This window comes from Sorex araneus, chromosome X (assembly GCF_027595985.1).
Source record: "Sorex araneus isolate mSorAra2 chromosome X, mSorAra2.pri, whole genome shotgun sequence".
In the NCBI taxonomy this organism is placed as follows: Eukaryota; Metazoa; Chordata; class Mammalia; order Eulipotyphla; family Soricidae; genus Sorex; species Sorex araneus.
Genome location: NC_073313.1, coordinates 135,548,480 through 135,571,261, shown reverse-complemented (window position 1 = coordinate 135,571,261; position 22,782 = coordinate 135,548,480). Strand labels below are relative to the sequence as shown.

Below are 22,782 nucleotides of genomic sequence, written 5' to 3'. Positions count from 1 at the left end.
CTGTGCTTAGGGATAAGTCTTAGTGGGGCTTGGGGAACCATATGTGGTGCCAGGGATTGAACCCAGGTCTACTATATACAAGGCAAGTACCCTATCCACTCTACTGTCGCTCTGGTCACTGTTCTGTCATTTTTTCCTGACAGTTTTCTTGTTGCAGTTACAGAAGAGCGAACACTCAGAGATCTTTACTGCATTTTTTTTTTGCTTTTTTGGGCAATGCACACTCCTGGCTCTGTACTCAGGAATTACTCATGGCGGTGCTCAGGCGACCATATGGGATGCTGGGATTCGAACCTGGGTTAGCCGCATGTAAGGCAAATGCCCTAATCGTTGTGCTATTGCTCCAGCCCCTTTACTGCATTTTTAATGATAAATCTTCTTTATAAATTCTTCAACATTAGATTCATTTGTTGAATACACTTTGGTTACCTTCCAGAGTCTTTCAGTGTTTTTCATAAAACATTTTTATAGCTTTATTATTAATATTTGTGGAAAGGATTTGTTGCCCTCCTCATACAATCATTTCAGTAATTCATGCTCCTAAATTTTAGATCAAGCTGAATATAACCTTCCTCTTCTAGATAGGGATGGATACATTTAGCTGTACAAAGGTAGAAAACATTTGTCATACATTAACTTTGACTGAAGATAATACTAAAGGGTATATTTGTTAGCAGGCTGAGTAAAATCTAAAGGGAAACAAGGCATTGAATGATAGAAACAATGATAGATTCTGTCTCCCAATTGCTGTTTCTGATGAAATATAGGTAGAAGGAGACTACTAATTAAATGCTCTTTTATTTAACCTGATCAAGCTGGGACCATATCATTATTCAGTGTGGTATAAAATGTTTCATTTGTTATATCTAAAGCATTTGAATTGTGTAGATCCTCTTTCTTGTGATCTCTGTGTTACAGAATTCTAATGTACCAGTTCTTGTTTAATAAAGAAAAAAAATATTTCTAAGTAAGAAAGCCTTTGTTTTTTAACAGGTCAGAGGAATGTCATGTGCTTCGTGCGTTCATAAAATAGAATCTACCCTTACAAAACAGAAAGGGATCTTCTACTGCTCTGTGGCCCTGGCAACCAACAAAGCACATATTAAATATGATCCAGAAATTATTGGTCCCAGAGATATTATTCATACAATTGAAGTAAGTGCCAAGACCTGCCTTTGCTGTTTGTTTTCTAACCTATCTAGTTAGCATTTTCTTGAATCACTTCTGGTCTGTATCAGATAATAAAAAATAATTCATTTGATCCGTTTGCTTATGACAGACAAGATTTTTTCTAAAATTCATTTATGGGGCCAGGAAGATAGCTCAAATGACTGGAACACATGTTTTGCATTTGGGAACCCTGGGTTTGATCTCTAACACCATATGGGTCCTAAGCACCATGCAGTTATCCCTTGTTGCAAAAGAGTCATTACAATCTGTTGGCTTTTTTTCCTTTGGTCTTTATCAGGAACAATTAAGGAAAGTCAAATTGGTACTATATGTAGGGGTTTACTCGAATTTATTTATTGTATAAAATATCCTACTAAAATGAGTTAGATGTGTTAATGCATTTTGTACTCTTTATTTTAAAAATTATTGTAGTTTATGAGTATATTTGCAATAATGTTAGTGTTTATGACTTTGGTATATAATTACTATACTGAACCACTATCACTATTACATCAGGTGCAAACTTTAGTTAATTATATCATCATCATCATCATCATCATCATCATCATCATCATCATCCTGTTGATCATCGATTTTCTCGAGCGGTCTCAGTAACGTCCCCATTTGTCCTAGCCCTGAGATTTTAGAAGCCTCTCTAAATGTAACTTATATTTTAGCTTTTTGTACTTATTCGGGGAACATATGGATAGATACATATCTAAGCTAAAATGTAAAAGTAAAATAATAAATACAAAAAAAGTATAAAAATATAAAATGAAATGTAAAAATAACTGATTTAAACTTAAAGGGCTAAAGCATGTGCTTTGCAAGCCTAGACTCAATTCCCAGTACCTCATGGTTCCCTGAGCACTGACAAAAGTTTCCCACAGGCACTGCCAGGAGTGGTCCTTTCAGAAAATCTGTTAAAAAGCTGATTAATATACATTGATATTAATAGATGAGATGATATTTGTCTTGAATGAGTTATTATTTTTCGGATGAATTCTTTTTATAATTCATCAAACACTTGGTCATCCTAACCACGGAACAGTTTCTACCACTTTTTTTCCTAAAATTACTTATTGGATTTTATTTTTGATATAACACCCTTCACTGAGGACAAATACAGTTGATTTAGTCATTAGTTTGACAGCAGTAGAGTAAACCTTAATAAAACTGAGGAAATAGTCATTGGTTAGAACAGAGGTAATGAAGAACAGGAAATGCAATTGTATTCTACAGAGAGACTTACAATCAGCAGTTTAAATTGTTTCAACGATAATTCCATGCCATAGAATTTGTCTATATAACATTAATATATTCAGTCAAGTAATTATTGTCTCATGAATTTTCTCAGAGCTTAGGATTTGAAGCTGCTTTGGTCAAGAAGGATCGGTCAGCAAGTCACCTAGACCATAAACGAGAAATACAACAGTAAGTACTGAAGGAGAGTCAAAAACAAATTTTGACCCTTTGTTAAAAATTTAACATCCTTTTGGCATGACTGTATTTCCAATGTCATCCTGATTTGGGTAGTTGCAATTATATTTCATGATAGTACTTAAAATCTGTAACACTTAACTACATATTAAAATTATTTTTCTTTTCTATATAAGGTGGAGACGATCCTTCCTTGTGAGCCTATTTTTCTGTATCCCTGTAATGGGTTTGATGATATATATGATGGTTATGGATCACCACCTAGCAACTCTTCACCATAATAAGAACATGAGTCAAGAAGAGATGATCAACATTCATTCTTCTATGTTCTTAGAGCTTCAGATCCTTCCAGGATTATCCATTATGAATTTACTCTCATTTTTGTTGTGTGTTCCTGTACAGGCAAGTGAAATGTTTTAAGTATACTTGTTAATAATAAAAAAATGGCCAAAAGGTGGCAAGCAAAGCTATTTTTAACTACAAAGAAGTTTTTTTTTTTGCCAGAAGTCTTGATCATTTGCAGGATTTTTAATGAAGATAATCGTTAGCTGAATGGTTCAAGTAGAGAGAAGATTCGTTTTAACCCCTAAGGGTTATTATTTATTGTTTTTTTTTGGGGGGGTGTTGGCTCATACCCGGCGATGCACAGGGGTTACTCATGGCTCATGCACTCAGGAATCACTCCTAGAGGCGATCAGGGGACCATGTGGGATGCTGGGAATTGAACCCCGGGTTGGCTGCATGCAAGGCAAACGCCCTACCCGCTGTACTATTGCTCCAGCTCAAAGGGTTATTATTTAATGACAAATTAGAAAACAAGAGTTCAGATATTTTAGGTTTAGTATTTATATCTGCTATTGTCTGTAATTTTAGGGCTATGTTAAAATTATAATGGTATCAAATATAAGCATTATGGGGCTGGAACGATAGTATAGCAAGTATGGCATTTGCCTTGCACATGGCTGACTTGGGTTTGATCCCTGGCATCCCATATGGTTCCCTGAGCACCTCCAGGAGTAATTTGAGAGTGCCAAACCATGAATTACTCCTGAGCATTGCTGGGTGTGGCCCCAAACTCCAAAAGTAAATGAATAAAAGTCTTGTACTTTTATTTATTATATAAGATAATTGTGATTTTTTTTTTGTTTGAGGGCCACAAAGTGCTTGGGGGATCATGTGACATCAGGCTTCAAAGCTAGCCTCCTGCATGATAAATATAATTGTTATATTTAAATATGGTATTTATTCTGCCTGATGCTTAAATTTTTGTTTCAAACATTCTTTTTAGATACTTGTACTGTAAATACTTCTTATATATATATATACACACACATATATATATAAATCTTATAAAAGTCAATGATGATTTTTAAAATATCTTAGAGTATTTCTCTGTAATAATAAAAATAATCTTTTCAATTATGTCTACTCGTGGAAATAGCCAACAGCTTCAGTAGCTTGTGATACAGCACTTAGATTTAGCTTTACAAAGGAAGACATTTGCTGTAGGAAACTCCTGTCCAGTGGCCCTTATTGAAGCTGCTGTGGTCAAAAAGGAACCCAGAGTGACAACTTTCCTTGATGGTCACTGATGGCTTTCGTTCAGTTTCTAGTAACTGATTGCAGCATTTCAGGAGAAGACAGGTTTTGGGGGAAAATATAAGGAATTTTCGTCAGAATTATGTGGTTATTTTCCTACTTCCTGTTTTTGTTAGCATCAAAAAGAAAATCTAAGAACCATTTTACTTTCTTTATATTATGGAATATACATTGGAAAACAGTGGCTCGTGCAGCTCCTTAAATCCTCTGAAACGGAGACTATTATTTTTATTTAAATTCTCTCATTGTTCAATAGATTAGATAGTAGTTCCTAAAATTGCAGCCCAGTGTCATAACTAACTGGGGGTGTCATAAAAATTAGGCAACAGTGAAAGGTTTCACAATCAACTACTTAATAAATCCAAGGTGTTTCTGGCAGTGCTTGCTTGTGTTGCATCTCTTGGGTAAAAATGGGTCCTGAGTGGAAAAAGTTTAAGAAGCCCTGAATTAGCCAATGCAACTTAAAACTTAGTTTTTAATTAGTAACTTAGTATCTTAATTACTGAGATAATGTGACTTTTAACTTTTGTTTAAAAAGAGCAATGATTATTGTTTCTGAATTACAGTTTTTTGGAGGCTGGTACTTCTACATTCAGGCCTACAAAGCACTGAAGCATAAAACTGCGAATATGGATGTACTGATTGTGCTGGCAACTACTATTGCTTTTGCCTACTCGTTGGTTATTCTTCTGGTTGCAGTGTATGAAAGAGCCAAAGTGAACCCCATTACGTTCTTTGATACACCTCCTATGCTATTTGTGTTTATTGCACTAGGCCGGTGGCTAGAACATATTGCAAAGGTAAAGTACATAAAGGGTAACACTTGTTAAAATCTTGGGTAGATATATCACCATAACATATTACAGACCAATTTATGGAAATATACATTGATTTTTTAGTTAAACATTTACTGAACAGAACCATTTTTTGTTTTGAGGCCACACCCAGTGGTGCACAGATTACCACTCCTGGTGGTAATCTGGGTACCATATGGGGTGCTGTATTTAGCCTGGGTCAGCCACGTGCAAGGCAGGCACACTACCATTTGTATTATCACACTGGCCCCAGAAAGAGGCATTTTTTGTTTCCTATATATATATATATATATATATATATATTGTTTTCTCTATATATATTGTTTTCTCTATATATATTGTTTTTATATATATTGTTTTTATATATATATTTGTTTTATGGTTCACACCCAGCGATGCACAGGGGTTACTCCTGGCTCTGCACTCAGGAATTACTCCTGGCGGTGCTCAGGGGACCATATGGGATGCTGGGAATAGAACCCAGGTTGGCCATGTGCAAGGCAAATGCCCTACCTGCTGTGCTATCACTGTAGCCCTGTTTCCAAAATATCTTAAGTTCAGTATGTTTGTAGAAGTTTTCCCAAATTAATGGAGTCAGTGCTGTATGTAGAGAGTGCTATGTGTCCATGTTTATTTTGAGAAAGGCATTTTAGAAGTACTTACATCTGTAATAAGTGGAAAATGGATGTGAGATTTATGATAGCACTGTAGCACTGTCATACCGTTGTTCATTGATTTGCTCGAGCGGGCACCAGTAATGTCTCCATTGTGAGACTTCTTGTTACTGTTTTTGGCATATCAAATACGCCACGGGTAGCTTGCCAGGCTCTGTCGTGCGTGCGGAATACTCGTGGTAGCTTACCGGGCTCTCCGAGAGGGACGGAGGAATTGAACCCGGGTTGACTGCATGCAAGGCAAACACCCTATTTGCTGTGCTATCGCTCCAGCCGAAGATCTTGAGATTTATGATAATGATAGAAAAATTTACCTTTAGCCCCATGCGATAATAGAAATTACTTTTTAAAATAGTTTCTAAACACACCCCTATCTTACGTAGTGATATAATATATGTAATATTTATGTGTAATATTTTATACATGGAGCACTGTTACTTCCCCCATTTTGCACAATTCTTAATATTTTTTTGTATTTCTAAATAATATTTCATCACATCACTGTATTGTAATGATTCACTAAATGATTTACTAAGTGATTTACTAAATCATTCTGTTTTTTTTCTTAGATCCTTCCCACTTTTAATTTTTTGATAATCTTACATTAAATGTATACATTAAATGTAGTCGTGCTTAATAGTAGCTTTTGTTTTTGTAACTATGGTGTTTAAATACCATACCCCAGTACTTAGGGACAAAGACCTTTACTTGGTCATGCCCAGGAGGCCATGTGATGCTAATAAGTCGTTTCTATTGAATTCATATCTTAGGAAATTAGAAAACATTATTAAAGGGCATAAATCTTTCTGTGAATCATGCTCTAAGTTTTAACAGTTTTTGCCAGCAAAGTTCTTTTACTACAACTTCTTCAATATTGACTCCCATATAAATTAATGCTAAGTAAGTAGGCTTTAAGGGTACACAGTTGGGCCAGAGACATAATACAGTGGGTAAGGATTGCACTTGGCTGATCTTCCGATATGGTCCCCCCAAACACCTCCAGGACTGATTCCTGAGTGCAGAGCCAGGAGTAACCCTTGAGCATTGGCAGGTGTAGATGTGGCCCAAGCCCAAATTTTAAAAAGGATACACAGTTGCCTAAGGTTGCATTTCTTCCACTAATAGCAGGGATAAACTTTCCCCACACATTCACTGTCACTGTCATCCCATTGCTCATCGATTGGTTCGAGCGAGCACAAGTAACGTCTTTCACTGTGAGACTTATTGTTACTGTTTTTGGCATATCGAATACGCCATGGGTAGCTTGCCAGGCTCTGCCGTGTGGGCGCGATACGGTAGCTTGCCGGGCTCTCCAAGAGGGGCGGAGAAATCGAACACGGGTCAGCCGCGTGAAAGGCAAACACCCTACCACTGTGCTATTGCTCCAGCACATTGTCCCCACACATTAGGTATTTATATTTTCCTTAAATTAGTTGCCTGTTAAATCCTTTACCTGTGTACTGTTGGGTTCCTGATGTTTTTAGTACTAATTAATATCTTAAAATTTGGGGCATACTAATGGTACTCATGGGTGACTCATAGTTCAGTGATCAGGAGTAATTTCTTGCAGTGCTCAGAAGACACTGTATTTACCAGGGATCAAACCTAGACCTCCTGAATGTAAAGCATCTGATTAATATATTGTTATATTTTGTGTATTTCATATGTTTAAGGCAAAATATTTTCTTATTTGAGCTAGTTAATTTTCCTAAATCTTTCATTTATATAAATGTTATACTTATATCTACATGTTGGATAAAACTGAAGCTTTTACTTTCTTGGCATTGCTAACATATTTGTTTTAATTTACAGGGCAAAACATCAGAGGCTCTGGCCAAATTAATTTCATTACAAGCAACAGAAGCAACTATTGTAACTCTTGACTCTGATAATATCCTCTTGAGGTATTTTATCTTCATCATTTCCCTTTTCTTTTATGTTATGTTCTTTGTAAAAAATTTACTAAATCCCACAGTTGACAAAGTTTTTCATAGTTGGGTTTTAGACATGCTTTGTTTCAGCACTAATTCCACCACCAGAGTCTTCTTCCCCTGACCAGGGTTCCAAGCTCCCTCATACTCACATACCCACCCGTACCCAGCCTGAGACCTTGTCAGAAACATTTTTAAATTTCATTGTTTAAGTTTGTTTCTGTTATTTTCAGTGTTGTTGCCTCTGTGGTTTGGATATTTGGCTATACTACTTTATATCACTGATGTAGTTGAATCCCCTTGACCTCTGCTTCCTGTTGCTTCACATCTACCTCTTCTTACCCACTTGATTTCTTTCCTTCTCTGCCCTTCTCCACCCCATACTCTGGGGCCAGAGCTCTGCACAGAAGCAGAGAGTATAATGAACTTAATTTGTCTCCTACTGTTAACAACTATTGACATGTCGCACTTTACCTCACCCATGCTATTTTCTTTTCTGTCACTGCAGTGATATGGTAAAGTAAACCCCAGTCATTTTACTAATACATATTTTTGTAACATTATTTTATTTTGGGCTGGAGTGATAGCACAGTGGTTGGGCTTTCGCCTTTCACGCGGCCGATCCGTGTTTGATTCCTCCGCCCCTCTCGGAGAGCCCGGCAGGCTACTGAGAGTATGGAGCCCACACGGCAGAGCCTGGCAAGCTACCCATGCGTATTGGATATGCCAAAAACAGTAACAATAAGTCTCTCAATGAGAGACGTTACTGGTATCCGCTCGAACCAATTGATGAGCAATGGGATGACAGTGATAGAGTGATACAGTGATATTTTATTTTACTTTTTTTTTTTGCTTTTGGTGTCAAACCCCGCGATGCTTTACTTGCATTACATGCAGCTCACCCATATTTGATTAATGGCACTGCATATGATCTCCTGTCTCAGCACAGAGCCATGAGTAACTCCTTAGTACCAGTGGATATGGCACCAACCCCCTCATTCCCCACATGTTCCAATTTTTTTTCTTTCTGGGTCACACCCAGCGATGCCCAGGGGTTACTCCTGGCTCTACACTCAGGAATTACTCCTGGCCGTGCTGGGGGACCATATGGGATGCTGGGGATCGAACCTGGGTCAGCCGCTTGAAGGCAAACAGCCTACCCGTTGTACTATTGCTCTGGTCCCTGTAGCATTTCTTTAAAATATCATTGTCTTTTAGGGGTTGGTCTCTTGAAGTGATCCTCAGGGGCTACTCCCAGTTTGGTGCTTGGAGGATTATGCCATGCTGAGGAATGAGCCCAAGCCTCTTGCACATGCTCCAGTCCATTGAATGAGCTCTCTGATTCCAAAGAACATGTTCTTAAATAATGGTATTAGCATATTGAATCTGACTAAATGAATACTGATTACTCAGTATCTTCTAATACACAGTTCATAATCACAATTTTTTCTTTGTGTGAAATAAAATTAAAATGATTTTCATATGGCATTGCATTTGACTAACATGCTTTTTTTGCTTTTGTTTTTGTGCCACACTTGGTGGTGGTACTCAGGGGTTATTCCTGGCTCTGCTTGGGGATTGTTCTTGGTGATGATTAGGGGACTGTGTGGCAGCAGGGTTTGAACCCAGGCTTCCCATATGCAAAGCATGCGCTCCAGCCCATTGAGCTCTCTCTCTAGTTCCCTAACATGCTTTAACAGGTTTTTCCACCCTCCTACTCCCTCTCCATACATTTTTCTTGTTAAAGAAACATCTATCAATTGTCCCTAGAGCATTCCACAATCTCAGTTTGTCTTTTTTCTTCTTTGTGGTGCTATTGAACTTGTATGCATACTATGGAGTTACATATAAACTCTGAGTTAGAGCTTAACGTTTATTAATTCTGTTTCTCATTTATATGATCACAAAATATTTGCTTAAAATTTTGTTGTTGTTGTTGTTATTATTATTATTATTATTATTATTTTGGCTTTGGGGCTACACCTAGAGATACTCAGAACTTATTCCTGGCTCTACAGTCAGGAGCCATTCCTGGTAGTTCTTGGGGAACCATTTGGACTGCTGGGAATTCAACCGAGGTCAGCTCCATGCACCCTGAACTATCTCTTCGGCTGCCATTAAATATTTCCTAAGACTTACACATTTATTTCACTCAATGGTTATTCAACAATTATTTAGATTGCCTATTTGTGCTAGTACTGAGCTTTCTCCCAACAGTGAAGAAGACAAAATTACAGTTAATAGTCTAAATACTGAGTTTTCTCCCAACAGTGAAGAAGACAAAATTACAGTTAATAGTTTAAATATTTTCTCTAGTTTTTGTTGGTTGTAATTATGGAGCCACAAACTCGACACAGACTAAAACATTTACATGGACAGATCAGTGTGAGAAACATATCGTTATGATACTTTTTGTCACCCCCCCACTTTTTATCTTACCTCATATTCAGTGAAGAACAAGTGGATGTAGAACTTGTACAACGTGGCGACATTGTTAAAGTGGTTCCAGGAGGAAAATTTCCAGTGGATGGTCGTGTCATTGAAGGGCATTCTATGGTTGATGAGTCTCTCATCACAGGTATGTTCTTTCAGAGCATTCTAAGAAATTGAAATGAATATTAAATGGTAATGAAGCCTAGACATGAAAAATGAAGGACTTTTTCTACTAACTATGAAATGAATTAATGAATGAAAGGAAGATGTGTTCTTTCAAAGACTGTATTAAGTCAGTTACTGAGGACTGTTAATTTCTAAAATGTGGTAGTGGTTGCTGTGTTGTAATACATATTTTGAAGATGTTTGAAACTGTATTTATAAAACATGTAAGAAATCTTAGGGATGGAAGATAATATTGGGGTTAAGGTGCTTGCTTTGCATGTGGCTGACCCCAGTTTGATCCGAGTTACCATCAGAGTGACCTTTGAGCCAGGAGTAACCTTTGAGTACCACCAGGTACAGCCCCTAAACACAAATTTAAAAAAAATAGTCTTATAAACCTACATTCTCTAAATTAAAAAATAAGTTAAACAGGGGTTAGAGTGATCGATCAAATGGTTAGGGTACATGCTTTGCATGCTGGAGCTCCGGGTTCAATCCCCAGTACCACATTTCCCCACAATATTGCTAGGAGTGACCTTTGAGTGCCTTTATAGGAGTGCCCTCCCCCAGGCATTGCTAAGTATAGCCCCAAAGTATTGCTCTTTTGTAAAAACCAAAGGAACTTGTCTTCCCTATAAAGCTCACTAGTCTTTGGCAAGTTGTCCTAAAGAAATAAATAACCTTTGTTTTATTTATTTTAATTTTATTTTATTGATTCACTGTGAGATATAGTTTCAAGCTTTCATGTTTGAGTTACAATCATACAATGCTTTTATTTTATTTTTTAAAAATCTTCCTGCTCTAAAGAATGTGCTAGTCTGTGCTAAGATAGGGCTACAGGTATTCCACATCAAAGTCTGCCTTAAGAGTATTTTAGACTTCTTAGATAACTAGGGTCAGTATGTGATGCAAACAAATAGCACCTTTTCTACCTCAACACTCAAGACTGCCCCACTAGAGATTTATAATCAATATGAAAGTAACTCACAGGCGTGCTATTGCCAGTTTGAATGTGCCAATTCTTAGTTCTAGAAGACTGTCGCCATCTAGTGTCGCCATCCCTGGCACGCTAAATTGAAGTGTCAGTACTGCATTCCCTACTTGTCATTTTTCTGGTGGGAAGAGCACCCTCAAACAGTGCTGGAAGCCACTCCTGGCAACACTTGACCAATGAGCCTGGATGGTTGAGTGCTGCAATCCAGCAGTGTCCTACTTCTCAGGCCTACCAGTACTAGAGACCACCAGGCCACCCCAGTGGTTCCCGCGCCTTCTAGAGCTACTTGTAGTAGTGCTGTCGCAGGGAGGAGTATACGATGCTAGCATGTACTCCTGATGCCTGACTTATCTGCCTAGCTTCCCCCCCAGTTATTCCACCTAAGAACTCCCCACATTTCTAAATGCACCTTGGGAATAGGTTAAAAACCAATGTTCTAGGAATAAGGTGGAAGAGAAAAAATAATTTCTATAGTAAGATTTAACACGTTATGTATTTCCAGTTTATGGTATTTAATCCTGAATTTGGCCTAAAACTAGCATAAAAGAAGAAAGGAGGGCAACTTTCACATATGCATTTGTCCAAATTCTATCTCATGAAGAATCTCCTTTTTAGATATTTTTGACAATTGATAAAATTTGTGTTTCAAGAGTGTTTAACTCCCTAATAATTTTTTACTCCTTTAACAGGGGAGGCCATGCCCGTGGCTAAGAAATCTGGCAGCACAGTGATTGCTGGTTCCATTAACCAGAATGGGTCACTGCTTATCCGTGCAACCCATGTTGGAGCTGATACAACTCTTTCTCAAATTGTCAAACTTGTGGAGGAGGCACAGACATCAAAGGTAACATCCCTGGGAGAAACAGAAAATATGTTTGGATTCCAACTCAGTAAAATTCTCTATTATTTTTATATTTTCCTTTGAACAACTTCAGTTCAATTGATGTCAAGTTATTAAAATTTTTTAGTACCAAATATGCACATTATTAAAAAACTTTAATATACCTATATCTTATTTTTTTTAATTCTAGGCTCCAATACAGCAGTTTGCAGATAAACTCAGTGGCTACTTTGTTCCTTTTATTGTTATTGTTTCCATTGCTACCCTCCTGGTTTGGATTGTAATTGGATTTCTGAATTTTGAAATTGTGGAAACCTACTTTCCTGTAAGTGATTTGTGACTACTCTTTATCTATGTAAAACAGTTTTTTAGTCCTCTGTGTAAGCAATTAATTGGAAAATAAGTTCAACAATCTTTGGGTATAGAGTAAATGTTATAGGAATAGGAATAATTTTTGCATTTATAACCTTGATTTTCAGAAAGAAAATACTGAACTTTAATTTTTCTCTGTGCTTCAGTTTCTTCATTTATAATATTTTAGTAGCATCTATCCTGCATAATTTGCAGTTGTTGTGCAAGTTTATCTAAAAGATGTATTAGAGGCCAGCTATGTACTCAGTGGTAGAGCATGTACTGCTTTGCGTGTATGAGGTCAAAATGAACATGTTAGAAAGACTTCAATTTATTAAATTATTTATGGACATTATAAACATTAGTTTCTACAACTCTATTTATGTGATAGTTTTGGAGTCTGGTGTCATAAAATCGTAGGATTGGCTTATGCCTCAATAGATATCTAACCTTTCAGTTCTCTTTATCCTCAGCTTTGTCATTTGAAATATAGTGATAATAATATCTAAGTTATAGGATCACAATTAGTGTAGGGTGAAAACATACAACTAATATAACATATAATATAACATAAGAATATAAGAATATTGGGGCTGGAGCAATAGCACAGCGGGTAGGGCGTTTGCCTTGCATGCGGCCGACCCCCCGGGTTCGATTCCCAGCATCCCATATGGTCCCCTGAGCACCGCCAGGGGTAATTCCTGAGTGCAGAGCCAGGAGCAACCCCTGTGCATCGCCGGGTGTGACCTAAAAAGCAAAAAAAAAAAAAAAGCAAAAAAAAAGAATATAAGAATATTACATGAGAGTATAAGTGTATATAAGAATATAACATACAATATTCATGAAAGCATAAGCTTAGTCCCTTTTACTCTGTTCCTATATAGTCTATTATCTAAAACCTAGTATTTTAAAACCATCACTACCAGGAACTTAGTATTTTTACCTAGTTACTTTCCTAGAATGCCATGTTTAGGCTAGAGAGATAGTTTAAGGTAGCAAAACATGAATATGTTAAACATGCATATGTTTTGCATAACGAAGGCCTGGATTAATTCCCTGGCGCCACATAGGCACTGCCAGGAGTAGCGTCCAGTTCTGCTGTGTGTGGCCCATCATCCACACCCCAAAAAGGGGCAGAAAATCATGCTGTTAACTGTTTCATGTTATAATGGTAAATAGAATAATAACTATGTATGTATTCCATGATGTATTAGTATTCCATTAGCATATTTTGGAGGGCTCCCAAGAGTTGCTCGGGAAGCTGGTGGCCCATTGGTGATTCTCAGTCAACCAGGCCAGCAACTCAGTGTTAAATCCCAAGGATATGATTCTGCTCAGGCCCTGTTTTGCCCAGGAGTACCCAGGCTACCTTGGTGGTATTTGGAGGCCTCTAGGACTGCACCTGAATGATCAGTGTATCATGTGGTGCTAGGCATCAAACCAGCATTGGTTGCATGCAAGGCATATACCTTATCCCCTGTACTGTCTCTCTGGCCCGATATCTAAGTGTCTTTAAATGTCTGACATTAGTTACATGCATATTAATCAAGAGGACTACTAGGAGCTATTTTTGAGTGTCTGTACTTCATGTATTTTTCTCATGAGTGGGGGGGTCTTAGGGTATTTTTATCTTTTGGCAGGGCACACACAGCTGTGTTCAGAGCTTGCTCCTGCCTCTGCACTCAGGGATAATTCCTGGCACAGCTAGGGAGCCATGTGGGATGCCAGGATTTGAACCAGGTCAGAGGCATGCAAGGCACTCTCCAGCCTCAGGAGATTTTGCTTAACACTGTCAATCATATTAACACATATAACTAAAAAGTATGGTCCCCTGAGTATACCAGGAGCAATCTCTCCAGCACAGAGCTGGAAGTAACCCCCAAGCACTGGGTGTAGCCTCAAAACAAAAATATGTCACTAAGTCATGTACAAGTAAATAAACTCAGTTATTTTGTTATAGTCAGTAAGGTTTGTTGAACAGTGCTGATACTCCTTTGAATAATATTTATTCAAGATCATATTTGTTAAGAATTGTGTCCCAGATTTGAAGCTATATTAGTTTAAAATGTAATATAATAACTATTTCTATATATTATATATTGCTCACCAAATGAGTCAAATTAATATCCCATTGCCATATTTATACTTTTTTTCTTGTGATAGAACCTTTAAGGTTTTCTTCTTATCAACTGTCAGATATATAGTATACTATTAACTATAATCACTATAACGTGCATTACATTTAAATGACATTTTATAATTAGAAATTAGTACCTTTTGACCCACCTCACACATTTTGTCTGTTCGCCATTTGGGGTAATCACCCATTTGTTCCCTGTATCTGCAGGCTTCTTTCCTTCTCCTTCTCTTTCTTACCCCACTGTGTGTCTCTCCTTATGCCCCTATTTCTCTCCTCTTTACACACCCCTCTCTTGCTCTTGCCCCCTTTCTCAAGATTCCAAGTTCAAGGGTAATCATATGATTTTTAACATTCTTTGTTTTACCTAACAAAATGCCCACATGGTCTACCTCTGAGGCAAATGGCAAACTTTCATTCTTATTTATGGCTGAATGTTCTACAATTATATATAATCATATGTGTGCATGTGTATATACATATGTCACATATGCCTTAAAGCACAATTTTTCTTATATTGTTTCCATATTGATTGTAGATACTGTTGAAATATCATGAGGTTGCATATATTTATTTGAATTGGTGCTCTTGTTTTTGTTGGATAGATAAATTCTGGTGGACTATGTAGTGCTAGTCAAGCTGGGGTCACCTATATGCAAAGCCAGTACCTTAACCCCTGTACTAATTTTCTAGCCATATTTTTACTTTTAAAGGAACTGTCACAGTAGGCTCTTAATAAGGAATCTACATTGTTTTTTGTAGTGGTTGCACAAGGTATGTTTTTATCATCAGTGTATAAGGGTTCCTGTTTCTCAACCTTCTTGCTACCACCTGTTATTTCTTTACATTTTGAATGTTTTTCTGCTAATTTTTCAATCATATATCGTTGGGTTTTTTCAATTTTTAGTTTTTAGTTGAATCACTGTCAATTACAAATTCATTCATGATTCAGTTTCAGTTATACAATGTTCCGACATCAGTTGCTTCACCAGTGTCCACTTCCCTCCACCAATGTCCCCATCTCTCTCCCACCCCCAGTCATGGCTCTACGGCAGACACTTTTTTTCTTCTTTTCATTTTTCCTATTAGACATTTCCTATTAGATATTGTGGCTTACAGTACTGTTCAGTAACAGTATTATGGTGCCATGCGTATCACTTTACCACCTTTCAGCACCCAGTCCTCATTTGGAGTGACGACTTTCTTCTATCATTGTCATAGTGTCTCTTTCATGACCTACGCCCCCTCCCATCATCAGTGGCAAGCTTCCTACTAAGGACTAGTTTGTAAGCTTTTTCTTTCTATTGCCTTTGGTTGTCAGTTATTCCCTACTATAATTCTGTATATCCCGCGTATGAGATTATTCCGTGTCTGTTCCTTTCTCTCTGACTCACTTCACTTAGCATAATACTCTGCAGACCATCCATATATCACCAATTTGCATGACTTTCTCTTTTCTTTGTCCAAGCAATATCTCATTGTAGATATGTGCCATAGTGTCTGTATCCAGTCACCTGTTCTTCGGTACTTGGGTTGTTTACAGACTTTGGCCATTGTGAAAAGTGCTGTAGTGTACATTGCAGTGCAGCTGTCTTGTCTGCTTTCTGTTTGGGGGCCCTTCAGGTGTATTCCCAGGGGTGGAATTGCTGGCTATACATCCCAGTTGTTTACTGGGAAACTCAGTTTCAGTTCTTTAAGAGACACTGGGGAAATTCAGTTCCTAGTTCTTTGAGAAATATCCATATTGTCTTCAAAAAAGGTTGGACCAGGCAACATTCCCACCAGCAGTGAATGAGGGTCCCCTTTCCCCTACATTCACACCAACACTGGTTATTGTTCTTTTTGATGTGTGCCAGTCTTTGTGGTGTGAGGTGATATCTTATTGTTGTTTTGATTTGAATTTCCCATATACTTAATTAATATAGAGCATTTTTTTCATATGTCTTTTCAACATTTGTATTTCTTCTTTGAGGAAGTTTCTGTTCATCTCTTCTTGCCAGTTTTTGATGGAGTTAGATGTCTTTTTCCTGTAAAATTCTATCAGTGCTTTAAATATATTACATATTAACCCTTGGTTGAAGTGAGTTGTGGGCAAATCGTTTCTCCTGGTCTGTGAGTGCTCTTTGTACTCTGGTCCTCGTTTCCTTTGACGTGGAGAAGCTTAATATGGCCCCACTTGTTTGTCTTCGCTTCCACTTGCCTGGCATTTGGAACTAGAATCGGCATTTCATTCTTAAAGATGCAGCTAGCTTCAGTGTCACGGAGATTTCTGCCTATGTTTTCCTCTTTGTACCTCATGAATTCAGGTGTGATATTCAAGTCTTTAATCCCTTTTTGTCTTTTTTGAATGGCATTAGAAATAGGTCTGAGTTCATTTTTTTTTCCGGCATGTGGCCAACCAGTTTTTCCACTACCACTTGTTGAAGAGGCTTTTCTTGCCACACTTCATACTTTTGCTCCTTTATTGAAGATTAACTAACTGTATACCTACCTGAGCGTCTGTGTTAGCCAACTCTTTTCCATTGGTCTGAGGGTTTGTCTTTATTCCAGTACCATGCTGGGTCTTTTTGTATTATTTTTTTTGTCATTAGGTCACACCCAGTGGTGTTCAGGGCTTACTCCTGGATCTGCACTCAGGAATCACTCCTGGCAGTGCTCAGGGGACTATATGGGGTGCTGGAGATTGAACTTGGGTTGGCTGCATTCAATGCAAGGGCCCGATACACTGTACTCTCTCTAGCGCTAACTTTAGAAAGTTTGTTTCCTACCTTTCTGACTTCTATCTTTACACAATACATTTCTTATAAAAGTGTGAATCTGTTGAAGGGACGGGTGTTGGAACATTATGTGACTGCAGCCCAGTCATGAACAACTTTGTAGCTGTATATCACTGTAATTCAATGTGTTTAACTATATGTATATTAAAATCAAATAAAAAATATGAAGCATGCACAGGTATTGAGAGGAAAAATGATCTTCCTGTATATTGTGGTATGGTGGAAGTACATATATATTAAATTCAAAATTAGGTAAAAATGGCTCTGCTTATTGGTTAGATGATCTCCAACTTTTGTCATATTCTTTTTTTTGAAAGTTGGCAACTTTAATAATTAAATTTTTACTAAGCAACACATTCCATGTGTTTCTTAACATAAAATTGCAATGAAAGTCACCAACAATAAAACATGGGGAAAAAGTTATGTGACATTTTTTGATCACTCTCATAGGTCCTAGAAAGTTGTCTTTTTCAGGTGACCTTTCACCAACAAAAGCCTTAAATTGACTCCTCTTTGACCAGCATGACTCCTCTAAGCTAACTGCTACAGCCCCTAGTTTGTTTGTTTGTTTATTTATTTATTGAACTACCCCTTGGTTATTTTTTATTTTGGATTGTGGGAGCAAGTGGCTGCCGGGGGCTTTCCTTGGTTTGGCACCCTGTTTGACCTGCCTCGCTCCGATATACACTGTGTGTGTATATGTATTGATATGTTCACTATATCATCCCACCATTGTCTTTAGACCACAGGGTCTTATTTAATAAATCCTGCTGTAAATCTTAAGGATGTGCCTTTGAATGCTTTTTTCTTCATTGATCGTGCTGCTTTCAGTATTCTATCTATGTTTTTAGTCATTCTGATCAGGATGTGTCCAGGAGTATTTTTATTTGGGTCTCTTTTATCTGGTACCCTTTGGATCTCTCTTTGTTTTTGATTTTTGGGTCACACCCAGCGATGCTCAGGGATTACTCCTGGCTCTGCACTCAGGAATCACTCCTGGCGGTGCTTCGGAAACCATATAGGATGCTGGGAATCGAACCCGGGTCTACCGCATGCAAGGCAAATGCCTACCCGCTGTGCTATTGCTCCAGCCCCCACTTTGGATCTCCTGAATCTGGCTGCATGTACTGTTCAATTTTGGAAACGTATCAGTGATGATTTATTTGTCTATTGCTTCTTCATCCAAATTGCCCGCCTTGGTTTCTGGGACCCTGATTATTCTTATGATTTTCCTCTTGAATTCATCCCAGAGGTCACTTGTCTGCTGTTCATTTATTTTGAGGCTTTCCCCCCATCTTCTGCTCTTGTATGGTGGTTTCCTGCAGCTTATCATGGAGATGATTCTGTACTCAGCTGCTGTTACTTTGATGCCGAAGCCTTCAGTGAGTTTTTTATTTCACCTACAAGATTCTTTAGTTCTGTCATTTCTGCTTGTAGTTTTCTTATTTCTGCTATCATATACTCTTTGTATTTTATTGGCTGTTTGTCCCATTGTTTCTTTGAGCTCTTCAAACATCATCAACATTTCCTCTCTAAAGTCCTTATCAGAGAGGTTATTACTGGTTAAGTCTTCATGGTTATCATCTTTACCTACTAAGAGTAGTACAGTTCTTTGCTACTTTCCAATTGTGCTTGTTTGTAGGGCTCAATTTACTGCCATATTCCAGTTGTACTCGGTGTTTGTTATGGAGTGGGTAAGTATTGTGCAGTTGCTTATGCAGCTGCGCACTTCTATGAGGCCCATACAGTGCTCCTCTTGCTGTGGGAAGTTTGTTTCTCCTGGACTCTGGGCTGCCGTGGGATGTTTCCCGATCTTGACTGTTGCATTAAGTGCTCTGATGAATATAGGCATCCATATATACTTTGGAATTAATGTTTTTGTGTTTGGATGTGAGGGAGTGGGTAGATGCCAAGAAGTGAAATAGCTGGGTCATATGGGAGTTCTATTCCTATATTTTGGAGCAGTCTCCCAAAAATCCTGTTATTTTATTTTGAGAAGTTGAACCAGATGACATTCCCATCAGCAGTGGATATTAGTTCCTTTCCCCCAACAACCCCACCAATAATGTTTTTTTTCCTCTTTTGGTGTGTGCCGTTTTCAGTGGCATCAGATGATATGTCAATTTCTTTGGTTTTAATTTCCCTAATAATGAGTGACAATGATCACTTTTCCATAAGCCTATTGACCATCTGCATATCTTCTTGGGGAAAGTGCCTGTTCATCTTTTCACCCCAGTTTTGGATGTGGTTATTGGTTTATTTCTGTTGTTGAGTTTTCTGAGTGCTTTGTAGATCGTGGATAATAGTCCTTTATCTGATGTATTGTGTGAAAATATGGGTAAAAGCATATGGGAATCATTCATACTCTTCTACATAACTTTTCCATTAATTTGAAATGAATATAAAAGAAAAACACAGGAAAACAACAGACCATTAATCACTGTATCACTGTCATCTTGTTGCTCATCGATTTGCTCGATTGGTCACCAGTAAACCGTCTGCTGTCATTGTTTTTGGTATATCGAATACGCCATGGGTAGCTTGCCAGCCTCTGCCATGCAGGCGAGATACTCTCGGTAGCTTGCTGGGCTCTCCAGCAAGAGGGACGGAGGAACCGAACCCCGGTCGACTGCATGTAAGGCAAACTCCCTACCCTCTGTACTATCGCTCCAGCCCTCTAAGTAGATTATATGTTTAAATATGATGAATGAAAAATAAACTGATGTCTTTGAAAATTAGACACCCTGATGAGGTTGATATGAGATTAACATACAGATTTTTTTAAAAAGTGTGGGGGAAGAGGTAGCTCAGAGGACTAAACACACTGTAAGTCAGGTTAGATCCCTGGAATCACACAATCCCCCAAACACCACCAGCGGTGACTCTGAGCGCAGACATGAGAGTAGCCCCAAACCACTGGGTGAAGTACTGAAACAAAGCCCAATAAACTTATGATTATAATGAAAAAATAACTTAACAAAAGACATAAAAAGGAGACAGACTGAAAGGAGATTAAGAGTCACTGAAAGCATATAAAATGCTGGCACCTAAAATATAAAAATCCAACAAATGAACTTTTAAACATTATGAACACAGATGCACAGAAGAAACAAACAATAAACCTGCACAGATATGCTCTCAAGGGTGGGCTACAAGGTCTGCATGTGGAGGTCCAGGTCCAGTCCCAGGGACCAAAGGATTCCCCAAGTACCACCAAGCAAAACCCTGTATCCTCTTTGGGTGTGGTCCAAAATAGAGGGGCTCTTGTGGGGAGCCACATAGCCACAATAACCAAGGAATCACATTAAAAACTTAAGTACAGTGGTGGAGGAGAGAACATTACATACTCATCTAAAGTAACAAGTATTTTTAAAAGAAAAATAGATTCCATAAATGAATGGGGTAGCAGCAATTTGCCTTGCACGTGTGAGGCCAAGGGGAGTGGAGAGGAGAGGAAAGGACGTGGGGGGAGAGAAAAGGAGATGGGGAGAGGCAAGGATGACGGAGGGGAGGAAGGGAAGAGAGGAAGGCAGAGGAGGGGAAGGAAGGAAGGGAAAAGAGAGGATGGGAAGGGGAGGGCAGGCGAGGGAGGGGTGAAGGAGTGAAAAAAGCCATGAGACTGTCAGCCCATAAACACTTGTTTGGCATGCAGAATGAAAGCTCATTCACCCTAGAGTTAGAATAAACTGGTACAACTACTTTAGTGAGGAAACTGCTCGTATTAACTGAGATTAAGGTGTAAGGCTAGGGAAATTCATGCCAAATATTCATAGGGAGGGAGTAACAAGAATACTAAGAATAATGCCTAATAATGAAAATTTAGTTAACAACCTAAGCTGAGAGGAAACTTAGATTACTATGAAAATGAAAGTGTTAAATCTACAATTCCAATTAATGTTCTTCGGCATACTTTTTTTTGTGTGTGTGTGAGTTTCAATTTTGTAAGTGGAAAATGTTCTGGATAATGGCTGGACAACAATAAATACTGGATGCACAACAGTAAACTGTGAAGTTAGCACAGTAAATTTTGTGTTACATATATTTTACCATAACTGAAGAAAATTAAATTAAAATTAAATCTATTAGGTATTTTTCTATTTCACTCTTTCTTACCCTGTTTTGTTCTGTTTCCTCGCTTCCCCTTTGATTTTTGGGCCAGTAGTGCCCAGGACTTATTCCTGGCTCTGCACACAGGAGTTACTTGTGATGGTGCTCAGGGGACACTATGGAATGCAGGACATGGAACGTGGGTTGGCCATGTGCAAGGCAAGAGCCCTACCTACCATACTGTCTCTTAGGCCCCCAACTGTTCTTTTTTTAACCATTTGTGAATAACTATGTGCATGTGCCTCATCACTTCTAAATCACTGTTTAATTACTGAAGTGAGTAGTACACTTCTCACACTTTAATAGAAGTAGTACACTTCTATTACACTTTGTAATAGTCTCCTATTACAAAAATGAGATTTTGAAACCAGGAAATTAACACTGACTTAGAACTTTAATTCTTCTGCCAGTTCTCTCACAAATGTCGTATAAAGGAAATTATATCATCTATTTAATACATACTTACAGTAGTATAAATATGGTCTGTATATATGTTCCTGGTACTTGATCCATGTTTACTTTATTTGTTGTGCCTCGTTAGTCTCCTTTTATCCTGGATTCCATCTGAGTTAATGCTGCTTTTCTTCTGTATCCTGCTTTCATAATGCAAGTGTTTTCCATGATGTATATTTTTGTGCCTTTCTTTTTCATTCATAGGTCCCAATTTCCTGTTTTCTATTATTTTTTCTGTTGGTTTAGCATTCACATATAACATTTACAGCCATAGCTTCACACCTCTGTGAGTGTAGGACTCGTTGCATCAACCATCGAAGTTCCAACAGTGTTCCATCACCAGAAAGTACCTTTACCCATCTTCTACCTATTTCGCTTTTCATTCAATAATGACCATGGTTTCCCGAATCTAGGAGTTTGGTTTAGTTTTTGCAAGTTTTGTTTTCTTTTTGGGAAACAAAAAGAAACAAAACAGAACACCTGGCAATGCATAGGGGTTATTTCTGGCTCATGCACTCAGGAATTACTCCCGGTGGTGCTCATGTACCATATGGGATGCTGGGAATCGAAAATGAGTTGGCCGCATTCAAGGCAAACTCCCTACCTGCTGTGGTATTGCTCCAGCCCCATAATTTTTTCAAGTTTTGGTTAAGTTTTTTAAATTCTACATTTGGAAATTGACATTTACCTTTTGAAAAATTATTCTAGGATATTTGTGTTGTAAATAGCCAACTTGAGGCCCCCATAACCATGCCACCGGACTCTGCGCCAGGCTATTTTCACTCAGAGCACCCCAGGGGAGGGAGGGTAAGAACTCTCCCTGCCCCAAGGGACCCAGCCCCAGCAGCCGACCTCCACTAGCCAACTGCCACCATGCTCCAGGCCGCTTTCCACA

At 38.2% G+C, this 22,782-nt stretch overlaps 1 protein-coding gene and 1 non-coding gene across 3 annotated transcripts in view; both read left to right on the top strand.

Moving 5' to 3' along the window:
- ATP7A (ATPase copper transporting alpha) overlaps positions 1-22,782 on the top strand; it is a 175,232-nt gene that overhangs the window by 116,672 nt on the left and 35,778 nt on the right. For both annotated transcript variants that reach the window (XM_055122415.1, XM_055122414.1), the window contains exons 8-15: positions 994-1,155; positions 2,528-2,604; positions 2,787-3,012; positions 4,776-5,009; positions 7,511-7,602; positions 10,080-10,207; positions 11,911-12,065; positions 12,253-12,387. In XM_055122415.1, the coding sequence (XP_054978390.1) occupies positions 994-1,155; positions 2,528-2,604; positions 2,787-3,012; positions 4,776-5,009; positions 7,511-7,602; positions 10,080-10,207; positions 11,911-12,065; positions 12,253-12,387 (1,209 nt within the window). The remainder of the gene's footprint in view (positions 1-993; positions 1,156-2,527; positions 2,605-2,786; positions 3,013-4,775; positions 5,010-7,510; positions 7,603-10,079; positions 10,208-11,910; positions 12,066-12,252; positions 12,388-22,782) is intronic.
- Positions 4,133-4,256, top strand: LOC129400643 (small nucleolar RNA SNORA16B/SNORA16A family). Its single transcript, XR_008627836.1, has one exon. It is a non-coding gene; the product is annotated as a small nucleolar RNA SNORA16B/SNORA16A family (small nucleolar RNA).